The 18,506-nt window shown below is 35.9% G+C and overlaps 1 protein-coding gene across 3 annotated transcripts; it reads right to left on the reverse strand.

Annotated features, from left to right (window-relative positions):
- Positions 1–1,235: 1,235 nt before the first annotated feature.
- On the reverse strand, positions 1,236–8,829 carry LOC131343520 (C-X-C motif chemokine 11-6-like). Of its 3 annotated transcripts, none has more exons than XM_058375263.1 (4): positions 8,702–8,829; positions 8,478–8,604; positions 8,296–8,385; positions 1,236–1,479 (listed from the first exon to the last, which is right to left on the reverse strand). In XM_058375263.1, exons 1-4 carry the CDS (start codon positions 8,757–8,759, stop codon positions 1,467–1,469), a joined length of 288 nt encoding a protein of 95 aa, XP_058231246.1. In that variant the 5' UTR covers positions 8,760–8,829; the 3' UTR covers positions 1,236–1,466. The 3 variants fall into 3 exon arrangements, with proteins under 3 accessions (XP_058231246.1, XP_058231244.1, XP_058231245.1); XM_058375261.1 differs by lacking the exons at positions 8,296–8,385; positions 8,478–8,604; positions 8,702–8,829 and adding exons at positions 1,578–1,667; positions 1,760–1,886; positions 1,984–2,138; XM_058375262.1 differs by lacking the exon at positions 1,236–1,479 and adding an exon at positions 7,947–8,200.
- Positions 8,830–18,506: the final 9,677 nt, after the last annotated feature.

Genomic DNA, 18,506 nt, shown 5'->3' on the forward strand with positions numbered 1-18,506 from the left:
ATTCAGACATTCATACTTTTTTCTCAATAAAATCACTTTTTATCTGTTCATGTGGAGTGAAATATTCTGCTCTGAATTTCTTATGGATTTGTTACATCACTGATTCCACTGTGGAAATTGCTTGTCTGGGGTTTTTTTTTTTTTTGACATAGGGTTACATAGAAAGGAGAACTGTGTTTAAAGACTCAGTGGTGTAAATAAAGTGGAGGAGGGTAATTGTCTTCTGAAAGGGACAAAAGAAACTGAAACATCATTAATTCTCTTTTCTGTGGAAATTAACTGGGTCAATAAATATGCACGTTTGTGTCCTGTATACAAAGTGTCCAGAATTTCAAATAAATCATACAACAGAAGTTAAAATATGCAATTAACCTAATTTCTCTTATTCGTGCCCCCACCCCCTTTTAAATTGTAATTTATATACTGTGTTTATTTGCTTCTTATATATCTTGTAGTTTTTGTTCTTAATATGCACTAGTAACCTCTGGTCAGTTATCACATTACCCTGTGTATACTGACTATATGGAAGATATACAGTGTGCAATTTACAACCTGTCTTTGTGTTACTGTCTCTATTGCTGCTGGATATTTGGAATTTCCTTCGGGATCAATGAAGTATCTATCTATCTATCTATCTATCTATCTATCTATCTATCTATCTATCTATCTATCTATCTATCTATCTATCTATCTATCTATCTAGAGGGCATTAGAGACATTTTAGCTTCACTTTTTTAAATCCTTGATACGACGACCCACATATACAGTCACTCTGGCTCACTGGATGATCTGATGATAATAAAAAGTTAGTCACCAGATTTCAACCCAGTTAAAGACCTACTGGGAAATTTGAAGCTATGAAACAGCAAAAACACACATCACCATTATATCACACAATAACATCAGCTGTGTGCAAATGTCCTGCTCTTAGAATTATTATGAACATGGAGCAGTGAAACACTGCTAACAATACCAATGACTGATTATTTATCAGACAGCAAATTAACAGATGGTGCATTTAATATCCTTTCTAAAGTTTCACAGGTGTGTTTTTCTTATTGCTGAACTCAGTGTGTCAGTGATGTGTCTGTAGTTTGCAGAATATCCATGCTGTAGGTGTGGAGGTGGATTTAAGTGAAATACTGATCAGAAATCTGAGAGTAAACAAACTTTATAATAATATAGCTGATATCTTGCTAATAAGAAACACATTGCACTGCGTTCTGATGTTTTAAGCACTGCTATGTGCTGACTTTATTATTCAGTATGTTAATATACAAAAACAATAGCTTTCCAACTGCATGTTTTTTCAAAAAATACACAAATCCAACAATACACAGAAGTAACTCATAAATTAAACAGTATACATATCATATATACATTTTCACAGCATTTTAAATATTTTTAGTAATCTGTCTCTCTGCACTCTTCTTCCACGTCTGTTCAGTAATGACACGCTGCAGGCTTTATGCTGCTTTCCTGCAAAACAGAAAACATTTTAAAACTTAGTTTTGTCTCTTATATAGATCATAGAACAATATCAAGATATAACAATAATTAATAAAAAATATACTCACTTTTTTTCTAAAGCTGCATTGATGTATTTTTTAGTAAATTCAGATTTGGGATTCAAGCATTTTTTTCCTGCTCCGTTCTTCAGAGTGACACTACAGAGATAAATGACAAGTTAGATAACTCAATAGAACTAAATGATCTTGTATTCTACATTGTTCAGGATATTAGTAATGACTGAACTTACATGATTTCCACATTTTCACAAGATGCACTAACAGGAAACACTTCAATCTTTTCAACACGTTGTAGACGAACTGCGTTAGCCGCAGGACCCTGACACAAACACCTCCTTACACTGGTTCTGGCCTGTCCTGCAAACAGAAGACAATTGTAGATTTTGAGTTATTACAAAAATATTTAATTCTGTAGATTGTTAAAGGAGGTGCAGATGAGGATTAAGAATCTTACCTTCTACATGAAGAATAAGTAGACAGGCAAATGCAACAAAAACTGCAGCAGACTTCATTTTCCTCTTGCTCTTCAACTCACTCGATGCTCTGAAGATCCTGTCGGTGATTTTCTTCTTGATGCTTGCTGATGATGTGAATGAATGAGCGAGTTTCCTTCTCTCTTATATACGCTCAGATCGGTGTTTCCCCATGTTTCTGCCTTTAGTCCAATCAATTTCACTTTCAGACCTAGTTCCTCACGAGCTACCGTTCTCATTTCTTGGAACTGGTCTGTTTCACACTCAGCAGTGACTGAGGCTAAAGTTCATCACTTTGTTTGGGTTTTGATTTCACATATTCTGCAATCTAGGAAATATACGCAAAATTTGTTTGAATTTGAAAGAGCGATGGCTTTTGCAGACCATTTCAATGGATTTCTTCAGAGATGGCAAAAGTGCCCAAATTATTAATTCAAATTAAAGCTTTCTTTGGTAAAGTTTTTTTTTTTTTAAATTGTCACATTTTGAAGCAGAAAAGTATATTTTAGTAACTTTTATTATAAATTAAAGTATAGAAGTAAATGTGCAAAAATATTCATAAAACAAATCTAACAACAGCTTTTTTTTCTTCTTGCTAATCTCTCAAATGTTAGTTAATATGTTAATAACTGAATATATATATATATATATATATATATATATATATATATATATATATATATATATATATATATATATATATATATATATATATATACACACACACACACAGCGGGCTAACTGGTCCACACAACAACTTGGCACAGGTTTTATGCTGGATGCTCTTCCTGGCACAACCCTCCCATCTTTATCCATGCTTGGGACCGGCACTGCATCAAATTAATTACTGTGATGGATACTCTCATGAATATTTTATTAGGAATTTCAACCAACTCTTTCTAGCTGTCTGATGATAAAACGCCACGTTATGACTTTACAAATATAACACAGTCATCTGGTGTCTCATCCTGGGTGTTTTCCCACCTTGCACCCAGTGTTCTCAGCATGAGTTCTGGATCGACAGCATCCCTGATCAGGATAAAGCAATTACTATAGATTAAATAAATGAATGAATTAGTCATGTTGAAATTTAAAAACGCAATATGTGAAATTGCTTTATTAGTTTTGGAAGTAATAAAATACACAGTTGTTTATGCCTTTAAAAAACTAGGTGTCTAAATTACATATTCACACATTCATACTTTTTTCTCTCAATAAAACCACATTTTATCTGTTCATGTGCAGTGAAATGCTCTGCTCTGAATTTCTTATGGATTTGTTACATCACTGATTCCACTGTGGAAATTGCTTGACTGGTTCTTTTTTTTTTTTGGACATAGGATTACATAGAAAGGAGAACTGTGTCTGCAGACTCAGTGGTGTAAATAAAGTGGAGGAGGGTAATTACACTTGTCTACTGAAAGGGACAAAAGAAACTGAAACATCTGAAAGAAACTGAATCCCATTTTTTAAATTTGACATAAAAACAGAGCAAAAATGATAAGGCAATTACGAAATAAAAGAAAAAACTCTCCCACTCTGTTTCCTGGCCCATTTTAATTGGCGAATATACCAAACACCCAGTCCGACTGAACCTAAAGGTCTGTATTTAATTTTCTCAAGCTGATTCTTTTAGCCACTGTAAGTGAGAAGTTGGGACAGGGCTACAAATGTATTCCCAGTATAGTGGATACTGCACTGCAATAACTTGACCAAAAACGATATAGCTGTGGACAGAGGAAAAACAGGTGACACTGTGAGTTAGAACATCTGTTACATTTGTACTCAACATTTGAGACGGTCTACATTTAGAAAAACGCACCCTATAAATGACCTCAAATTGGATAAGTGTGAGCAGAGAACATGATGGGACATTACATAAACCACTCATAACAATTACCTCCACTCATTATTAAGTTGAAATCCCAGCTCTGCTTCCTAAGAAGCCTTTGTTTGATCGCAAAAATTCAGAATACAATTGTAGATCTCTGAAACAACACCCCTATGTTGCAATTTAAAAGTAAGCAAATTTAACCATTGATGGTGAGGAGGAAAAGAGGGAAAGTTAGGAAAGCGTTTTGAACAAAACATGGAGTGTGACTAGCGATGCAGCACCTTCTTAGGGAACGGGGTTACATATGTAACCTGGTGTAGTTCCCTTTCAAGGGAAGTCACCACTTTGCAATGGCAGAAATTCCTCAGAGGCTTACTCCATTGGCTCAAAGGGTGCTTAGAGCAGCTGAGAGGTCACAGGAGGAAGCATAGCAAAGCATTCAGCTCCAGAGGGGCTGGTGAAAAGAGAACGTCACAGGGGACAGTGGGATGACTCCTCAGAGGTGAAGAAAGCCACATTCCCAGGCAAAGCCCAGGCAAAAATTGCCATATGCATTCTTCCACCTCTGGGTGGAGATGCCATTCCCCGGGCCTCAGCCCCTGCCTCAGCAAGAAGCCTGCTTCCAGATCAAGTACTCTGGAGTATAAATCACTCTCAGTGAGAGAAATCTGGTCTCTACCTAGGTTAAGATCGGGTGAGCCAACCTGAACAGAGGGAGCAAACACAGTCTGCTCTAATGATTGATGAAGGGGACAACCAAAGTTAGACCATGAGTTTTGGGAGGAAGTGCTTCAGCACTAGAAACACAGCCCCAATCTTCAGGCAATCTGTGTGCCATGAGAGACAGGAGTCCTCCCAAATGCCATGGCAGTGGATGTCTAGGACTGCTCCCCAACCCTAGAGGGAGGTATCCATCGAAAGAGCCATGTGACGATGAAATGCCCTAAGAGTGGGACCCGAGGTGTGAAACCAGGGTCTATCCACATAAGAAGGGTACAAAGCTCATGACATGTAACCCTTGTGACCATGAATAGAGTATCTGCAGGGTTGAAAAACAACTGCTCCTGAGCCAGACCTGAAATGGTCTCAGGTGATGCAGACCCAAAGGAATAGCTTCAGCCAATACTGTCATAAGCCTAGTACTGTCTGCGACACAATGACCTTGTCATTTAACATTTGTCTTTTAACATCTTGAAATTATATATTTCAGTGTACAATTCGGATCACGCAGGACCAAAATTGGAAGTAGCCCTAGGAACCAAGAAACCAAGGTCCTCCCTTGACTGGTGGGCCTGGCCCTAAGCGCTGGCCAGCTGTCCCGATTTAACACTGGGTTGTGGTTCGGGCTGCAGTGCTAGCTTTCTTTTCCAGCTGCTGCAGTCCAGGCTGGGGCCGGTGACTACTGGTTGATAGCCCTAGCTCCTCGCTGCAGTGAGGGAGGAACAGACACGGTGTCTAAAAGAAAGGTTTTGTCCCTTTTTTTACATGTCAGATTGTCGCTCCATGGCAACCAATGCATGCAAGGAACAGCCGATGGCATGGGCCATCTGCATTGTGGCATGGAGTGCTAAATTGGACCTCATTGGTGACCCCTCAAAGCAGACAAGCTCCTTTAGCAGGTCAGCCTGGTTTGGCTGCAAAAACACCATGTGTGTAGCACAGCATCGGCATTAATCCATGATCATGTGGGCCTTCCATATAAGGGCCAACATGGCCTGACAGAGCCTCAATGGGAGTGCAGACTTTCTCCCTGCAGCCAATGATGGGGAGAGATTTGGCTGAATTTGAAAGAGCAAAGGATTTTGCAGACCATTTTGTTGGATTTCTTCAGAGATAGCAAAAGTGCCCAAATTACTGATTCAAATTAAAGCACAATTATTCATAGAATAAAATTATTTGTTGAAGTTTTAAAAAAAATAATAAATTCATGCATTTCGAAGGAGATAGAAAAGTATAAACTAATAAAAAGTATAATTTAAAGTATGGAAGTAAGTGTGCTAAAAATATTCACAAAAGACTGAAATATTTACCTTTTAGTGTCCGATAGTAAATTAGTGAATCTTTAACCAAGGAACTCTACTGAATGATCTCTCATGAATGTTTTATTAAGAATTCCTTCTAGGTTCTTGGTGATAAAATGGCACCTTATGACTTACGACAGATATAACACCTTGCACCCAGTGTTCCCAGCATGGGTTCTGGATCCACAGCATCTCTGTTCAGGATAATGCAATTATTGTAAATTAAATAAATGAATGAATTTGTCATCTTAATAAAATTTAATTCACACTGAAATGGAATTATATGAAATTACTGTATTAGTCTTTGAAGCACTAAAATATACAGCTGTAATGCATTTAAAAGCTAGGTGTCTAAATTATATATTCACACAGTCACACTTTGGCAGCGCAGTGACATTTTTTGCTCTGAATTTCTTACGGATTTGTTACATCACTGATTTCACTGTGGAAATTGCTTGTCTGGGGTTTTTTTCTTTGACATAGTAGGGGAAAACTCTTTTTGCAGACTCAGTGGTGTAAATAAAGTGGAGGAGGGTAATTGTCTTCTGAAAGGGACAAAAGAAACCGAAACATCATTAATTCTCTTTTCTGTGGAAAATAACTGGGTCAATAAATATGCATATTTGTGTCCAGAATTTCAAATAAATCATACAGCCATTAAAATATATACCCATGCTTAAACCTTCATTGTAATGAAACAAAATATCATTGCCTAAACCTGACTTTCATACTTTTGTACCTTAACATCAATGGTGCATATTGGTAAGCTCGAACTGATTCATTTTTATTTAAAAAGGTGATTGAGTTTCGATCACTTGAATTATTTTCAGACATCCTGTTGTCCTTAATGCTGCAGTGTGTTTAATGTGATTTTATTAAAATGCAAGACAACATGAACTCTTCACTGATACACTGAATCTGAAGGATCATGGATTCTCTGTAACAGGTAGAAAAACATGTCTACTCTGTAATGTGATTATTCAGTATATCTGATTATACTTTCGTAAAAGCTCTTTCTAACAGAAGGATTCACTATGAATGTATACAGATATGTGACAAATTAAAGGAAAACCCGGAAGCTCCATTATACTGTTGGAGCATTTTACTGGTCTTTGGTTTACTTGTCCCCTTAGAAGGAAGAGTCACTACAAATCAGTACACAGTTTCCCTGACTGATCATCTTTATCTTATGAAGAATCATTTTTCTCCAGATAGGAGTGCTCTCCCCCCCAGATAGGATGACTCAGGCTCCATCCATGAGGCACGAGGTCTCAGTGAATGGTTTTAGGGGATGAAAGTGATGTAACTCATATGCTGTGGCCTTCACAGTCATTAGATTACAACAAGTTGAACATCTATGTGAGATTTTGGGAGGAAACAGATGAAGATTAAAAGATCTGAAACTGAACTCCTGGAGGTTTCAAGGCAACATTACTCACTTACACCACAACACCACCAACGTTACACCAGAAACTGTGTCATACTAATGTACTTATGACCATTATTATGACCATGCAGTAGTGAAACACTTTCAGCATGGCCTGCTGCTAATTTATCATTAGTACAATATAACTGATGGAGATTTTAATATTCTTTCAAAAGGTACAAAGGTGTGTTTGTCGTACTGCTTTTAGTTTTTAGAACAGCTAAACCTTATGGGAAATCTGATACTGGACGAACCTGTCTATTTATTTGAGATCATACCTATACATTCATTGTCACGGCTACCTCGGACATTTTCCGAGCTGACCAACACATACATTTGTTCTGTTGTGTTTTCAGTGCTCACCTGTTTTGTCTTCTATCCTTAGTCACTTAGCATGGGAGATAAATATCCTTTGTCTTAGCATGTCTTTGTCATGCTACTGTTACTGATGTACTGATGTTATCATGTGTCTGTTTTTTGCCCATCATATCCCTGATCCTACTTTTTGTGTGTTATAACCTATTCCAGTGTTTGTATTTAGCTTCTTTGATTTATATTCCACTTTTGTGTTTCTTTTTGTACAGTAATTAAACTCTGCATCTACATCTGCCCTTGTGTTCATTTTGTGACAGTAAGAAACACATTGTTTTCTGAAGCACTATTATGTTCTCACTTTATTAGAATTTAGTTTGTCAGTTTACAGAAACAATATAATTTTTTAGTTCTTGCATCTTTCTTCAAAAACTATATACATTAAGCCATATACAGATGTAACGCCCATAAATAACACATTAAACATATCATATGTACAGTTTATACACCCTTAAAAATATTTTAATAGCAAAGCAAGCTGTCTCTCTGCACTCTTCTTCCGCGTCTGTTCAGTAATGACACGCTGCAGGCTTTATGCTGCTTTCCTGCGAAACAGAAATATGTTATAAAACTTAGTTTTGTCTCTTATATAGATCATAGAACAATATTAAGATATAATAATTAATAAAAATATACTCACATTTTTTCTAAAGCTGCATTGATGTATTTCTGAGTAAATTCAGATTTGGGATTCAAGCATTTTTTTCCTGCTCCATTCTTCAGAGTGACACTACAGAGATAAATGACAAGTTAGATAACTCAATAGAACTAAATGATCTTGTATTCTACATTGTTCAGGATATTAGTAATGACTGAACTTACATGATTTCCACATTTTCACAAGATGCACTAACAGGAAACACTTCAATCTTTTCAACACGTTGTAGACGAACTGCGTTAGCCGCAGGACCCTGACACAAACACCTCCTTATGCTGACACTGGCCTGTCCTGCAAACAGAAGACAATTGTAGATTTTGAGTTATTACAAATCTGTTTAATCCTATAGATTATTAAAAGAGGTCCAGATGAGGATTAAGAATCTTACCTTCTACATGAAGAATAAGTAGACAGGCAAACGCAACAAAAACTGCAGCAGACTTCATTTTCCTCTTGCTCTTCAACTCACTCGATGCTCTGAAGATCCTGTCAGTGATTTTCTTCTTGATGCTTGTTGATGATGTGAATGAATGTGCGAGTTTCCACCTCTTTTATACGCTCAGATTGGTTTCATTTGTACTTCCTCTCGGACTAATTTCCTCATTTCTTGGAACTGGATTGTGTGACACTCAGCAGTGATGGAGGCTAAAGTTCATCACTTTGTTTGAGTTTTAATTTCATGGAGTCTGCAGTTGTATTAAAATCTGACACATTTGCAAATCTTCAAATCTAGAATCTATGCAAAGTCTGATTGAATTTGAAAGAGCGATGTCTTTCAAAGATTATTTTGTTAGATTTTATTAGAGCATCAGAGATGCTAAAAGAAATGTAGAAAAGTTTTAGCATTTCTTTGTATATAAAAGTACAAGTACAGAATAAACAATCATTTAAAAAAAAAAAAAAACTTATGTCCCAAATCACACACTGATTTAAGCTACTAATGGAAGTTAGTTACCAAGAAACATGGGAAAATATTAGCTATGGTTTACTAACAACATCTTTATTCTTAATCTTTTAAGTGATACCTTAAGCAACCAGCTTAACCAACTGCCCTGACCAATGCAGTGTGAATTCAGCAACATGTAGACATCACATAACATTCTGTAAAATTATAACAAAATTATAGCATATCTGTAAAAGATTAGATTTATTAGGAATACTAATAAATATTTACACACTGATCTCTTTTATCTGCCTTTCCGTATAGGTTGTTGCAGGATTGAAAATGTTCAAGTATTATGTAATAGCAGGATTACAGAGAAAGGAGAACAGTGTTTTTTGCTGACTCAGTGGTATATCGAAAGTGGAGGAGGGTAATTACATGTGTCTCCTGAAAGGAACAAAGGAAAGTGAAACTGCAGGATTTCTCTTTTCAGTGGAAATGAAGTTGGTTACTTTAAACTGCACGAGTGCCCGGCGTGTTTCACAGGGTCAGTTCACTGACATAAATTACAATGGTAATATAGTTGAATTTTAAATCACAAAAAAATGGCATTGCTTAAAAAATTAAGTCATCAATCATTTGTAAGTAATTAACTGCTTTTAGAAAAATAAAAGTGCAAGGGAATAATTTCTGTTTGTGTTGTAGAATATAAATGGAGGTATATTCTTTTAATTCTAGATTTTCTTTATATCCAAAATCCTTCCTCATTCAGTATCTATTAATCTAATTATCTGCTCAATCAGGAACATAAAAAAAACCCCAGAGCTTAATAAATGTTATCATATTTGGCTGGGTCGCTTTCAGCTGTATTGACTGAACTATAAAAATGAAATGACTGATATTTTTGCAAACATTAACAATATTCATGGGCATAGATTTGGTTTGAACATAGTGGTGATAGCTGGGATTGCTAGATCTGATTGCTAGATCTTCTGGAAACTAAACCTCTTAAATATCATTTCCTGTGATAGTGCCATAAAATATTTTGCCACAACTAAAAGGAATCCACTTTCAGTTTCTGCTTCTGTAAACTATATACTGCTTCTGACAGACAGGCAACAGCTAGTGAAACTGGGGAAATCCACATCAAACAGCCATACCACTGGCACTGGTGCCCCCCAGGGTTGGGTCCTCTCTCCACTGCTGTTCTCCCTTTACACCAATGACTGCACCTCTACTGTCATCTGTCAAGCTCCTAAAGTTTGTGGACGACACTGAAGTCATCCAGGACGGTGATGAGTCTGCTTACTGGCAAGAGGTTGAGCAGATAGCTATCTGGTGTAGTCTTAACAACCTGGAGCTCAGCACGCTCAAAACAGTGGAGATGATAGTGGACTTCAGGAGGAACACCCCTGCACTCTCCCCACTCACCTTCATGAACAGCACTGTAAGAACAGTAGAGTCGTTCAGGTTGCTGGGCACCACCATCTCTCAGGACCTGAAGTGGGACACTCACATTGACTCCATTGTCAAAAAGGCCCAAAAAATGATTGTACTTCCTTTGGCAGCTGAGAAAGTTCAACCTGCCACAGGAGCTGCTAAAACAGTTCTACTCAGCCGTCATTGAGTCTGTTCTATGCACTTTTACAAATGTCTGGCTTGGCTCAGCTACAAAATCAGACATCAGAAGACTACAGAGAACAGTTCGGACAGCTGAAAGGATTATTGGTGCTCCCCTGCCCACCCCTCAAGAACTGTATACATCCAGAGTGAGGAAAAATAGCTCAGGAAATCACTCTGGACCCCTCATATCCAAGCACAAGAACAGTTTCTTCCCCCAAGCAATCTACCTTATGTACAGTTAAATGTTCCCCCCATTGTGCAATAAAAATATGTGCAATAAACTTTTATTTATTTGTTACCACCCTACATCCCTACAGATAGAAGCAGAATCTAACAAAAAGGGACATATTTCAAATTCTATTCCTTATGTGGGTTCCGAATACAGCCAATCATCCTTCATCCAAACAGTTTCTTTTTCAAAAGAATGCGGTTTCTCTATTAGAAGAGGTTCAAAATAGAAATTCAATGAATGCAAAAAGTCTATACATCTCTGTTTAAAGTCGATACATCCCTGTATAAAGTCTATACATCCCTGTATAAAGTCTACACATCCCTGTATAAAGTCTACACATCCCTGTATAAAGTCTATACATCCCTGTATAAAGTCTACACATCCCTGTATAAAGTCTATACATCCCTGTATAAAGTCTATACATCCCTGTATAAAGTCTATACATCCCTGTATAAAGTCTATACATCCCTGTATAAAGTCTATACATCCCTGTATAAAGTCTGTACATCCCTGGATAAAGTCTATACATCCCTGTATAAAGTCTATACATCCCTGTATAAAGTCTATACATCCCTGTATAAAGTCTATACATCCCTGTATAAAGTCTATACATCCCTGTATAAAGTCTACACATCCCTGTATAAAGTCTATACATCCCTGTATAAAGTCTATACATCCCTGTATAAAGTCTATACATCCCTGTATAAAGTCTGTACATCCCTGGATAAAGTCTATACATCCCTGTATAAAGTCTATACATCCCTGTATAAAGTCTGTACATCTCTGTTTAAAGTCGATACATCCCTGTATAAAGTCTATACATCCCTGTATAAAGTCTATACATCCCTGTATAAAGTCTATACATCTCTGTTTAAAGTCGATACATACCTGTATAAAGTCTATACATCCCTGTATAAAGTCTATACATCTCTGTTTAAAGTCGATACATCCCTGTATAAAGTCTATACATCCCTGTATAAAGTCTACACATCCCTGTATAAAGTCTATACATCCCTGTATAAAGTCTATACATCCCTGTATAAAGTCTATACATCCCTGTATAAAGTCTGTACATCCCTGTATAAAGTCTATACATCCCTGTATAAAGTCTATACATCCCTGTATAAAGTCTATACATCCCTGTATAAAGTCTGTAAATCCCTGTATAAAGTCTATACATCCCTGTATAAAGTCTATACATCCCTGTATAAAGTCTATACATCTCTGTTTAAAGTCTGTACATCCCTGTATAAAGTCTATACATCCCTGTATAAAGTCTACACATCCCTGTATAAAGTCTGTACATCCCTGTATAAAGTCTACACATCCCTGTATAAAGTCTATACATCCCTGTATAAAGTCTGTACATCCCTGTATAAAGTCTATACATCTCTGTTTAAAGTCTGTACATCCCTGTATAAAGTCTATACATCCCTGTATAAAGTCTATACATCTCTGTTTAAAGTCTGTACATCCCTGTATAAAGTCTATACATCCCTGTATAAAGTCTACACATCCCTGTATAAAGTCTGTACATCCCTGTATAAAGTCTACACATCCCTGTATAAAGTCTACACATCCCTGTATAAAGTCTGTACATCCCTGTATAAAGTCTGTACATCCCTGTATAAAGTCTATACATCCCTGTATAAAGTCTAAACATCCCTGTTTAAAGTCTACACATCCCTGTATAAAGTCTAAACATCCCTGTTTAAAGTCTACACATCCCTGTATAAAGTCTGTACATCCCTGTATAAAGTCTACACATCCCTGTATAAAGTCTACACATCCCTGTATAAAGTCTATACATCCCTGTATAAAGTCTGTACATCCCTGTATAAAGTCTATACATCTCTGTTTAAAGTCTGTACATCCCTGTATAAAGTCTGTACATCCCTGTATAAAGTCTAAACATCCCTGTTTAAAGTCTATACATCCCTGTATAAAGTCTGTACATCCCTGTATAAAGTCTATACATCCCTGTATAAAGTCTATACAATCCTGTATAAAGTCTATACATCAATGTATAAAGTCTATACATTCCTGTATAAAGTCTATACATCCCTGTATAAAGTCTAACCATCCCTGTATAAAGTCTGTACATCCCTGTATAAAGTCTATACATCCCTGTATAAAGTCTAAACATCCCTGTATAAAGTCTATACATCCCTGTATAAAGTCTGTACATCCCTGTATAAAGTCTATACATCCCTGTATAAAGTCTAAACATCCCTGTATAAAGTCTATACATCCCTGTATAAAGTCGATACATCCCTGTATAAAGTCTATACATCCCTGTATAAAGTCTGTACATCCCTGTATAAAGTCTACACATCCCTGTATAAAGTCTATACATCCCTGTATAAAGTCTATAGATCCCTGTATAAAGTCTATACATCCCTGTATAAAGTCTAAACATCCCCGTATAAAGTCTGTACATCCCTGTATAAAGTCTATACATCCCTGTATAAAGTCTGTACATCCCTGTATAAAGTCTATACATCCCTGTATAAAGTCTAAACATCCCTGTATAAAGTCTGTACATCCCTGTATAAAGTCTATACATCCCTGTATAAAGTCTATACATCCCTGTATAAAGTCTGTACATCCCTGTATAAAGTCTATACATCCCTGTATAAAGTCTAAACATCCCTGTATAAAGTCTATACATCCCTGTATAAAGTCTAAACATCCCTGTATAAAGTCTGTACATCCCTGTATAAAGTCTATACATCCCTGTATAAAGTCTATACATCCCTGTATAAAGTCTGTACATCCCTGTATAAAGTCTATACATCCCTGTATAAAGTCTACACATCCCTGTATAAAGTCTACACATCCCTGTATAAAGTCTAAACATCCCTGTATAAAGTCTAAACATCCCTGTATAAAGTCTACACATCCCTGTATAAAGTCTAAACATCCCTGTATAAAGTCTATACATCCCTGTATAAAGTCTACACATCCCTGTATAAAGTCTAAACATCCCTGTATAAAGTCTACACATCCCTGTATAAAGTCTAAACATCCCTGTATAAAGTCTACACATCCCTGTATAAAGTCTACACATCCCTGTATAAAGTCTAAACATCCCTGTATAAAGTCTATACATCCCTGTATAAAGTCTACACATCCCTGTATAAAGTCTGTACATCCCTGTATAAAGTCTACACATCCCTGTATAAAGTCTAAACATCCCTGTATAAAGTCTACACATCCCTGTATAAAGTCTACACATCCCTGTATAAAGTCTATAGATCCCTGTATAAAGTCTATACATCCCTGTATAAAGTCTAAACATCCCCGTATAAAGTCTATACATCCCTTTATAAAGTCTATAGATCCCTGTATAAAGTCTAACCATCCCTGTATAAAGTCTATCCATCCCTGTATAAAGTCTAAACATCCCTGTATAAAGTCTATCCATCCCTGTATAAAGTCTATAGATCCCTGTATAAAGTCTGTACATCCCTGTATAAAGTCTATACATCCCTGTATAAAGTCTATACATCCCTGTATAAAGTCTATACATCCCTGTATAAAGTCTAAACATCCCTGTATAAAGTCTATACATCCCTGTATAAAGTCTGTACATCCCTGTATAAAGTCTACACATCCCTGTATAAAGTCTAAACATCCCTGTATAAAGTCTATACATCCCTGTATAAAGTCTGTACATCCCTGTATAAAGTCTGTACATCCCTGTATAAAGTCTACACATCCCTGTATAAAGTCTAAACATCCCTGTTACATCCCTGTATAAAGTCTATACATCCCTGTATAAAGTCTATACATCCCTGTATAAAGTCTATACATCCCTGTATAAAGTCTATACATCCCTGTATAAAGTCTATACATCCCTGTATAAAGTCTATACATCCCTGTATAAAGTCTATACATCCCTGTATAAAGTCTGTACATCCCTGTATAAAGTCTATACATCCCTGTATAAAGTCTGTACATCCCTGTATAAAGTCTGTACATCCCTGTATAAAGTCTACACATCCCTGTATAAAGTCTAAACATCCCTGTATAAAGTCTATACAATCCTGTATAAAGTCTATACATCCCTGTATAAAGTCTGTACATCCCTGTATAAAGTCTATACATCCCTGTATAAAGTCTAAACATCCCTGTATAAAGTCTATCCATCCCTGTATAAAGTCTATACATCCCTGTATAAAGTCTATACATCCCTGTATAAAGTCTATACATCCCTGTATAAAGTCTATACATCCCTGTATAAAGTCTATACATCCCTGTATAAAGTCTATACATCCCTGTATAAAGTCTATACATCCCTGTATAAAGTCTATACATCCCTGTATAAAGTCTAAACATCCCTGTATAAAGTCTATACATCCCTGTATAAAGTCTATACATCCCTGTATAAAGTCTATACATCCCTGTATAAAGTCTATACATCCCTGTATAAAGTCTAAACATCCCTGTATAAAGTCTATACATCCCTGTATAAAGTCTATACATCCCTGTATAAAGTCTGTACATCCCTGTATAAAGTCTATACATCCCTGTATAAAGTCTATACATCCCTGTATAAAGTCTATACATCCCTGTATAAAGTCTATACATCCCTGTATAAAGTCTAAACATCCCTGTATAAAGTCTACACATCCCTGTATAAAGTCTAAACATCCCTGTATAAAGTCTATCCATCCCTGTATAAAGTCTATACATCCCTGTATAAAGTCTATACATCCCTGTATAAAGTCTAAACATCCCTGTATAAAGTCTATCCATCCCTGTATAAAGTCTATACATCCCTGTATAAAGTCTATACATCCCTGTATAAAGTCTAAACATCCCTGTATAAAGTCTAAACATCCCTGTATAAAGTCTGTACATCCCTGTATAAAGTCTAAACATCCCTGTATAAAGTCTATACATCCCTGTATAAAGTCTATAGATCCCTGTATAAAGTCTGTACATCCCTGTATAAAGTCTGTACATCCCTGTATAAAGTCTATACAATCCTGTATAAAGTCTATACATCCCTGTATAAAGTCTGTACATCCCTGTATAAAGTCTATACAATCCTGTATAAAGTCTATACATCCCTGTATAAAGTCTGTACATCCCTGTATAAAGTCTGTACATCCCTGTATAAAGTCTAAACATCCCTGTTTAAAGTCTATACATCCCTGTATAAAGTCTATACATCTCTGTATAAAGTCTAAACATCCCTGTATAAAGTCTATACATCTCTGTATAAAGTCTAAACATCCCTGTATAAAGTCTATACATCTCTGTATAAAGTCTATACATCCCTGTATAAAGTCTGTACATCCCTGTATAAAGTCTGTACATCCCTGTATAAAGTCTATACATCCCTGTATAAAGTCTAAACATCCCTGTATAAAGTCTATACATCCCTGTATAAAGTCTATACATCCCTGTATAAAGTCTATACATCCCTGTATAAAGTCTATACATCCCTGTATAAAGTCTATACATCCCTGTATAAAGTCTAAACATCCCTGTATAAAGTCTATACATCCCTGTATAAAGTCTATACATCCCTGTATAAAGTCTAAACATCCCTGTATAAAGTCTATACATCCCTGTATAAAGTCTATAGATCCCTGTATAAAGTCTAACCATCCCTGTATAAAGTCTATACATCCCTGTATAAAGTCTAAACATCCCTGTATAAAGTCTATCCATCCCTGTATAAAGTCTGTACATCCCTGTATAAAGTCTATACATCCCTGTATAAAGTCTAACCATCCCTGTATAAAGTCTATAGATCCCTGTATAAAGTCTAACCATCCCTGTATAAAGTCTAAACATCCCTGTATAAAGTCTAAACATCCCTGTATAAAGTCTATCCATCCCTGTATAAAGTCTATAGATCCCTGTATAAAGTCTGTACATCCCTGTATAAAGTCTATACATCCCTGTATAAAGTCTATACATCCCTGTATAAAGTCTATCCATCCCTGTATAAAGTCTATAGATCCCTGTATAAAGTCTGTACATCCCTGTATAAAGTCTGTACATCCCTGTATAAAGTCTATACATCCCTGTATAAAGTCTATACATCCCTGTATAAAGTCTATACATCCCTGTATAAAGTCTAAACATCCCTGTATAAAGTCTATACATCCCTGTATAAAGTCTATACATCCCTGTATAAAGTCTGTACATCCCTGTATAAAGTCTGTACATCCCTGTATAAAGTCTATACATCCCTGTATAAAGTCTGTACATCCCTGTATAAAGTCTGTACATCCCTGTATAAAGTCTGTACATCCCTGTATAAAGTCTGTACATCCCTGTATAAAGTCTATACATCCCTGTATAAAGTCTGTACATCCCTGTATAAAGTCTGTACATCCCTGTATAAAGTCTAAACATCCCTGTATAAAGTCTATACATCCCTGTATAAAGTCTGTACATCCCTGTTTGAAGTCTATACATCCTTTACATGCTTTAGCTTTATCTCTCATATTATACTATTCTATTATGAACATACAATTTGTTTTATTTTTCTATTTAAATATGTGTATTTCTAATTTCTTATCCTATTTTTTATTGTCTGTGTATTGTTGTTGTTGTTGTCTCTGTGTCCTGGAGCTTCCTTGTAAAAAAAAAAATTCCTTGTATGCACAAACATACTTGGCAACAAAGCTCTTTCTGATTCTGATTCATCCTGTGATGACTTTCATCTCTGCTATAATTCCGTTATTACGATATTACTTAAATAATTTAAATCAACATGAATTATTTATTTATTAATATGTTCTTGTCCTTGTTCAGGGTCACCACAGTGCATCATCCGATCCATTTCATGACTGACGTAACCCTCCCATTTTATCCGACCTTAGACATTAGCCCCTTAGTGGCTGGATTGGTTTCCTGCCCGAGAATTGAACCCGAGTCACTGCAGTGAGAGCACAGGATCCTGCAGTTGTATTAAAGTGTATATAACCGTGTTAAACCAGATAGATTTCATGGCAGAGGTGGGTGAAAACAAGCAAACATTAAAGTATGTACATATTTTTTAGGATTTATTGCGTTATATAAATATTTGTTTAGCAAATTTATTAAAAAGTGCAGTTAAACAAATAGACAATTATGATTCAAGTAATAAAAGAGGAGAAAATTTTAGACTAAAAACTGTTTAATACTACAAATATGTACAGTTCAATTCATATTACAAATTACATTAAGGTCACATTTGTACCTTGTGATTTCAGTGTTATTAATTTTGTTATATTTTTAACACACAGAACTTCTGTCACATTGATGTATACCAAATTCTTTTTTCTATGAAATAAGGTTAATTGCAATGTGATACTTTATACGCTTTATAAATGCTAAGATAGATCATCATATTTAATGAAACATAAAACAGTTAAGCACTTCACTTGCAGTTACGATAACATCTTTTACCTGCAATTCAGTCACTGAAAAACAAAAGATTCAAAACAA

This window comes from Hemibagrus wyckioides, linkage group LG22 (assembly GCF_019097595.1).
Source record: "Hemibagrus wyckioides isolate EC202008001 linkage group LG22, SWU_Hwy_1.0, whole genome shotgun sequence".
Taxonomy (NCBI): Eukaryota; Metazoa; Chordata; class Actinopteri; order Siluriformes; family Bagridae; genus Hemibagrus; species Hemibagrus wyckioides.

What these genes read in the sequence shown, in the direction of transcription:
- LOC131343520 (XM_058375263.1), bottom strand. Translation starts at nt 8,759, where the DNA reads ATGAAGTCTGCTGCAGTTTTTGTTGCGTTTGCCTGTCTACTTATTCTT. An exon ending in ACTTATTCTTCATGTAGAAG is followed by an intron (nt 8,605 to 8,701) that starts GTAAGATTCTTA and finishes TTCTGTTTGCAG; the next exon opens with GACAGGCCAGTGTCAGCATA. An exon ending in TGTGAAAATGTGGAAATCAT is followed by an intron (nt 8,386 to 8,477) that starts GTAAGTTCAGTC and finishes TTATCTCTGTAG; the next exon opens with TGTCACTCTGAAGAATGGAG.